Here is a 7,627-nt window from a genome sequence, read left to right as displayed (position 1 = left end):
ATGGAAAAGCACAGCCGCGCCCTCCGGATGCCGCTGCTCGGGGATGCGACCCGCCTATTGCCCAGGGCACAGTCGAACTGGGTTCAGAAGGTCCACTCCCGGGATGGCCCAAACACACGGTGGAGCGGGTACCCATCTGAGCACGTGCAGCAACGCGGGTCTCCAAGACCACCCGCAGGCTTGAGGATTCCCTAGGACTCGTGCCTCAGAAGAGCGCTTCTACTTCTGAGTCCCGGGAGGCCTTCTGAGCGCTCTGATACGCGGCTAGGACTTCTTGCAGGGCGAGTGTGCAGAGTGGAAGCAGTAAAGGGAAAAGGAGCAGGGGGGAGGCCCCGTAGCAACCAGGCACGCCACGGCACTCGTTTCCTCCCAAAGGAGTCCCGCGGTCAACGCTTCAGCCGGCCAGGACTGTTGTGCGCCAAAACCTGCGACGCGCGGCGAGCCAGGGAAGCTCACCCAGGCCTAGGGGCCAGGGGTTTTCTTGGAGGTTCTGCGAGCATGCAGCATCCCTGTGAGGACTTTAGCTACTCAGGCCACAGCCCTCCAGATGTCAAACTGATACAGCACGGCCCGAGGCCGCACACAGACAGAACCAGATGTTCACCGTAAGTCACACTGTTTGCATAAACCACCGGGCCAACTTGGAACAGCGACGCTTGGAACACCAAACCCCTCCCACCAGGCAGAATGTGACAGGGGCTTAGTGGTGGTCTCCCAGGAGCCAGACAAGGACCAGTCCTCCTGAAACGGGATTTTCGGGGGCATGGACGGGCCTTGAGCAATCCAGGCCTCCTAGGTTTACCCTTTACAATTCGTTTTCACTTAATTAGAAGGCTTAGTGGCCGACGGAAAAAATGTTTTCAGTTGAGTATGAGCGGTAATCCTGGGTGAGGTTGGAACCGGGCACGGGCACAATCGTGCAAGGAGGCGGCAAAGGGGGAGCCCACACTATGGGGAGGTACAGCAACGGCCCGAGCACGTTCCCGAGTGTGTATGAGAAAACAACGTGAACCGCCACCACAGACCGGGAGCCTGCCCCGGGCTAAACCCTGGGGGCTCTAAGATGCACCCTACATCAGTCACAACAGCCCTTTAGGCAGGTGGTCTTCAGCTATGACCCACGGGGCCAGAGAGTGGTGGGGACAAGCCTTCTCCCCTATGGATTGATACATCCAAACAGCCCGGGCAGAGGATGGACTGGAAGAACACCTCGCATGTTTCTCGGTTCCGAAACGACCAAGTCACACTAGAAATGCTGGCGTTGTATGACTAACAAATCTGCGTCCTTCCCCGGGCCCCACCCAAACCGTCAGGTCTTCTCCTTCTCGGCAAGCACCTGTCCCTGCCTTATCAGGATCTGGGGAGAGTCCCACCAGGGCCAAAGACCAGGTATTTCTGCAACTGGGGGTTTCTCAATCGTCCCTGGGACACTAGCAGACTAACTCTACTAACCTCCTCCTGCCTCCTGATAGCGACCTCCGAAAAGAAGGTTAGCAGGTCACCTCTCCTCTAGAAACGAACAGGTAGCATCTCCAAGCCGGGCCATCACTTACAAACGCACGAAGAATGCATTCGCAGTGGGGAGCAGTACCCACTCACACGCCTGAGGGAGAACGGGCTCTTCTCCCGGGACTCCTACTCAAGGCTTGGACAGTCACTTCCCAGAACTCTGCGCCGGAGATCTGGGCTACGAATCATCCAAACCACCCGGGGAATGTTAGTTAACTCACAGAGGGGAAAGGGAAAGAGAGGGAGAGAGCAGTATGTTCCAAATGGAAGCCTCCACACGTGTATGGTGGACTGCATGAGGGTTTTTGTCACAGGCTTGTCTCACAGTGCGTGGCACCTGCTGGCTCTAGCTCAGAAGGAATTGGGTGCATCTGAGCCGAGAGCCGACCACGCACCGCCCGAAGGGTTCTGCTTGCTGACCAGGCAGCTACAAGGGCAGCACACACTTGGCCTCTTTTTCCCAGACCCTACGGAAACACACACGTTCCTCAAGGGCACTCGCAGGCTTTTTTAGCAGGCCAAGCTACCAGGGGCTGCCACTGTCAGAGACCCAAGATTCTCTCGTTCTCTAGGCAGTGTCGTCAGAAAGCAAAACCACTCTCCCAGGACGCCCGGGGTCCCCGAAACGGGAGCAACCCGATTTATTTCAGGAGAATGAGGCATCGGGCTTTCCTCGTCTGTGGGTGTGACCGGCCCTCCAGCCCGGCTACCAGACCCTCCTCGGGGCCACTTCCCCCGCCTGGGCCGGACCGCTGCTCTCTGACCCCTGGGCCTGGGAAGGGCACGGGTCCCAGGGAACGGCCCCGCCCCCAAGATGGCCGCGCCCATGTGCCGCTGAGGACCGCAGCAGGCGCCGCTACCGTTTCTTATTGCGACGAGCTGAAGGGAGCGGAGAGCGTGGCTTTGCGGGACGGAGGGTGCGCAGCAGAACGGCCCGGGAGAGAGCGCCTCGGCCTCGGAGGCGGCGGAACCGGAGCCGCTGAGACCCTCCGCGCGCGCCTAGCCGCCCGGAGACGCCATTTCCGCCCCACCCCCACCCCCGAGCGCGCCGCCGTGATGTGCGACTCGTCGCGGGAAATATTCGCACGCTCTGGTCACTGCTTCGCGCCTCGGACGAACCCCGGCCGAATCACTGTCCGCGACACGCGCCATCTTGCCCACTGACAGTGGGGACCGCCCCCCCAACCCAGTGGCTCGTGCGCGTGCGCCTCGCTCCGACCTCGGGCTGCGCGGCGACGGGAGCGGAAGTGGTCCGCTGACCCGGGGGCGGTGCGAGGTCCCACCGGTTGTTGTTCTCCGCCCCGACTGTCGGGTTGTGGGAGGCAAGGGCCGGGAGGCGGAGCGGACACGGGCTGCAGGGGAGGGCGGGGGTGGTGGGTTCGCGCCTCTGCGGGCTCGCGGCACTGGGCGGCCGGCTGAGTGTGGGCAGCGGGATGCGGGCGACGGCAAGTGAGACGATCAGTGAGTTTGCTGAGTGCCTAGTAAGTGCGAGGCGCCCCTGGGGTTCCCGGGCATCTTCCCGATGGCCTGTGAGCAGGTGCTACGATGATCTTCATTTTATTGCGAGGAAGCAAGAACAGAAAGGCTCGGACACCTGTCCAAAGTCACACAGCTAGTCAACCCCGGGGGATCCTTCCGTCTTTTTTCCCCCTGCCTAGCACTTAGCCTTTCTAACTAACGTTCCCGAAATTGATCAAGTTTGTGGTTGCTGTCGGCCTTCCCTGCTCGAATACAGCTCCACAAGGTCGGGGACCTCGGATTGTTTTGTACCCTGATGTATCCGCAGCCCGTAGAACAGGCACATAGCGGGCCCTCAACATTTTCACTGAATGAATAAAAGCGACAGAGCAGGCAATCCGTTCGATTCCGGAGCGGGGACTCTTAACGCATAGGGCAGTGCTCAGCTCCTTGTCTGCTGGTAGCTGGGGTCCTACTAAACGTTACTCTTCAAACTCAGAGGAGGCCTTGTGCTTCCTTCCATAAATTAAAACATTTGCGTTTTCCTCAACTTCACTCCATCGCAGGGGCTGCTAATGACATCTCCTGTGTGGTCCTTCTTTCCAGGAGCAGGGTGCGTCACTGAGACCACTGCTCACCAACTGCAGATTCCAGCTCGCCCGCTCCTGGGCTTCCTAGTCTACAGAAGAGCCAGTGTGAAGCCTCAGAAGGTGAGTCCCCCTGGGTCAGAGGCACAGACATGGTGCTGCAGGGATGGTCCCGGCTGAGATGGGTTTGTCTCTGAATCCTTTGGTCCTGCATCCTTAGGAACTAGAGAGCTCTTATGAGGGGCCTGGGAGGAGGAGCCTCGGCCCCGGGCAGAGGATGCAGGGTCCCAGGTCAGATCCAGAACCCAGTGCAGGGGGTGCAGGCTCCCGGGACAGACCCGGACCCCGGGGCAGGGGGTGGAGGCTTAGAGGACAGCAGGTCCAAGAAGAGCTGGACCCGCAGCGGCCTCTGTCCCTCCTCCAGCTGCGAGACAGCATGCCCACTGTGTGACCGTGGGCAGTTGGACCCCATCGGAGGAGAGAGATGAAAGTGCGCAGGTGGATGGAGGGATGCTACCATGAGGCAGTGGCCTGCCGCAGTCCTGCAGGGGCAGGATCAGGGTGACGAGGATCACTGCCAGCCTGGAAGGACTCTGTCCTGTCCTGCCACGCCTGTGTGCACGGCACATGCCCCCCTCTTTTCCATCGGCTGTTTCTGGAGTTGCGTCAGCCCTAGAGCGTGAACATGCCACCCACCTCTGCACAAATGTTGAATCTCCCCCTAGTCTGAGCAAAGTGCAGAGCACTTTTGTTTTCTTTTTGCCTCGGTAAAATTTGCAAGTAGCCTGCAGGTACGCTGTCTTCTGGTTCTGCTGCCTCATTTCGGTGCTACTGTGACCGGGCCTGAGAGCAGGAGACGTTAAGCTGCATGGAGCTGAGCGCTGGTGTCCTGAGGCTGCCACAGGGGTTGCTGGGGCAGCAGCTACTCTGCAGAAGCTCCTGGCGGAGACTTTGTTTAGAAAACTGCCAAGCAGGGGCGCCTGGGTGGCTCAGTCGGTTAAGCGTCTGCCTTCGGCTCAGGTCATGTTCCCAGGGTCCTGGGATCGAGCCCCGCGTCGGGCTCCCTGCTCAGTGGGAGGCCTGCTTCTCCCTCTCCCTCCCTACCTGCAGCTCCCCCTGCTTGTGCATGTGTTCTCTCTCTCTCTCTCTCTGTCAAATAGATAAATAAAATCTTTAAAAAAACAAAAAGAAAGAAAACTGCCAAACAAAAAGAAAGAAAACCCCGGGTTTTTCCACCTGGGCACGCTTGACAAGAGCAGGCAATTGAATGGACATCCTGGGAAAGGGGGAAGTCACGAGCCGGGACCGGGGTGGAGGCGGGCAGTGAGGGGCAGTGTGCGCAGGGTGACAAGCTCAGTGGTTTCCAGCTCCTCGTGGAATGACCAGTGCTGGGCTCTTCACTCCCTTCCCGCTCCCTGCCCCTTCCCCAGCCCTGGTTTGTCTCGGTGCTGCAAGCCACAGCCAGAGGTCCCCGTCCTCCAGACTCTGCTATCTGTCGGTCACCTCTGGGGCTCCGTGTAATCAGTTTTCATTTCCATTTTATGAGTGATAATGTTCACATTCAAAAATGCAAGTAAAGAAAAGAAGCAAACTGAATCAGCAGTCAGAGAAAAGCAGTGTCAACATTTTAGTAAACGCTCTGGTACACTGCTGATCCTCAGTGTGTACGTACAGGTGAACAAATGAGCTTGCACTGCCCTTGTGTTTTTGTGATCTGCTTTTAAATATGTTGAGAAATGCAACAAGACTCATTTGGGGCAACTTGGAAGCCCGCAGACACAGGTCCTGTGCAAAGCCCACACGAGCCTATCCACGTCACAGGGACCGGGCTGGAGCTCCCAGGCTCGTTGCACATCATTCTCCCCAGGTGCAAGGGGGATGGTCATCAGGCTGGTGGGGACGGTCTCATGGCTGAACGCACTGATCTCGACCCCCCTCATTCTGTCTTCCTAGATCCCCGCCCTTTGTCCGGGGCAGAACAGGATGGCCGCGGCCCGGGTGAGTTCCTGATTTCCCCCCTCCCTTGTTTCCAGTGAACTTGAGGCAGCTTTGGGGCACCTATATCGTAACCTTGACAAATCGGTCGCTCCCTTCTGCCTGGCTGTTTTCCATTCAAGCTGTAATCCACCTCCGGTTCCTCCGATCCTTCCACTCGCCACAAAAACCCAAAATAGAAAACAACAAAAGAGAGAAGGAAAGTGACTGTTCTCATCTACTTCTTCCTCTGGGAAACGCACCTCCTCTTTGTTCTTCTGCTTCTCAGGGAAGCTCGTTGAAGCCCATAGACTCGCTTTTTCTGTGTCTTTGCTTCCACCTCACTGTTTGCTTTTTCGTTACATTCAAATAATGAAAGTAAATCCATGCTTGATGTTCTGTGCACTGAAGAACAGTCCCAACATCCCTGTTTCTTCGGCCCCCGGTGCCACGTTTCTCCTCCGAGTGCCCACTGGTAACAGTGTGGGGATGGTGTGGGGCGGCTGCGTTTCTGTGAGCTTCCTGAGCTGACCACAGGTCCGTAGGCCGTGGTGGGTGAGTGTGTGCACAGATGCCGTGCCAGCCCCGCTCCCATCTTGTTTTTCCCGCCTGGTTCTACTCTGCGTGGTGTTGCTCCTCAGTGCAGAAAGAAGACTTCCGTTTCCATGTGGTGCTCTGAATGTTTCATTCAACTGTGGCTCTCTTTGTGCATAGTCAGCATTTGGATTTTCTTTTTCTGTTCTGTACGGTGCCTCTCGGACGACTCTTTATGTGTGTGTTCAATAGTGTGGGTATTTAAGGAGGATTCACCTAGAAGTTGGATTTTGGGGTCAAAGGTATTCATACTTGAATTGGCTGTCCCAAATCCTAGACTAATTATGACTCTCCCAAAATGTTAAAGACCAGATAATTTCTGTGTTCAGCTTTTCCAGGCTGTGGAAAGTTGAAAAGGAAACCAGTTGGTTTTATGGAGCCACTTATCTTTAAATTTGATAAAGATATTACAGCAAGTAAGTTATACACCTGATTCACTTGAGACTATGGACGTCAAGATTCTAAACACATAGTCTGAACGGAGTGTTGATATGTTGAGTCGAGCACTGTGAAAAATGAGCTGTACGTATGGTAAAAAATTCAAAACAAAAGCTTGTTTAACAAAAGGTGAAAAGTCATTCTCCCCGTCACCCCATGCCCCGTGTCCTTCCTTGTTTCATACGTTCTTGGCAAGATCACGTATGCACGTGTCTTCGCACCTAAGAATGCCATTCACTTTGGAACTCTTCCTTCTTCACATATTCCAGCACATTCTGGACTTCCCCACGACCATTCCGTTTCACCGTGTGTTTGAACAACCCCGGGTTTTTCCACCTGGGCACGCTTGACATTTGGGGCCAGGCAGTGCTGTGTTGTGGAGGGCGGCTGTGTGCCCTGGACGCTATCTAACCGTCCCTGCCCCGGGCTTCCCTGATGCCAGTGTCCCCACCTCGTCCCCCTCGTGGTGACAGTGAAGAGTTTCTCCAGACATTGCCACCCGTTCCCCGAAGGGCTAAATCACCCCCGGGTGGTACCCCATTTACAAAAATGGCTCTGTGATATTCCACTGGCTGGAAATACCGTCCTGTATATTTGCCTTCTGCCAGGGCTGAGCATTGAGAATAGTCTTGTCTTTTGATATCATAAATGATGCAGCGACACTCAGCCGTGTACGGTTCAGTTTGTTCCTTGTGAGCTTGTCTCATCTGCAAGATAGCTGTCTGGAGGTGAGGATTCTAGGTCAGGGGCTCTGCGCATCGTGAATTTTGACAGCTGAGGGCCTCTGAGCCAGGTGTTCCCCTGCACTCACCAGTGTGGTCTTGGTCCCCAGCACCTGAGCTGTCACTTGGGAGGGGTGACAGGAGGGGTGGCTGCTCTGAGAGTCCCACCTTCCCGTCACCGTCCTGCTGCCCAAGGCGTGTCCCGGCTCGTCTCCCATCTGCAGCGCTGAGTAACCGGCTGCCCCGTGAGGCCTGTTGGGGCCCTGTGGGTGCCACCTGTCTCCCGGACTGAAGACCGGCCAGTGGGGGGTGGGGGGTCAGGAGGAGATGCAGGCGTCAACGGGG

General features: G+C 56.6%; 1 protein-coding gene across 1 annotated transcript in view; it reads left to right on the top strand.

Moving 5' to 3' along the window:
• Positions 1-2,685: 2,685 nt before the first annotated feature.
• The window catches only part of LOC110579837 (KRAB domain-containing protein 4-like), a gene marked incomplete at its 3' end in the record, with an annotated part of 9,508 nt that continues 4,566 nt past the window's right edge, over positions 2,686-7,627 (top strand). The window contains exons 1-3 of the mRNA XM_021689506.2: positions 2,686-2,794; positions 3,574-3,677; positions 5,508-5,552. Coding sequence (XP_021545181.1) covers positions 5,538-5,552 — 15 coding nt within the window. The remainder of the gene's footprint in view (positions 2,795-3,573; positions 3,678-5,507; positions 5,553-7,627) is intronic.

This window comes from Neomonachus schauinslandi, unplaced genomic scaffold, assembly GCF_002201575.2.
Source record: "Neomonachus schauinslandi unplaced genomic scaffold, ASM220157v2 HiC_scaffold_903, whole genome shotgun sequence".
Classification (NCBI taxonomy): Eukaryota; Metazoa; Chordata; class Mammalia; order Carnivora; family Phocidae; genus Neomonachus; species Neomonachus schauinslandi.
The sequence above is the reverse complement of the archived record's forward strand: the minus strand, read 5'-3'. Positions and strand labels throughout refer to the sequence as shown.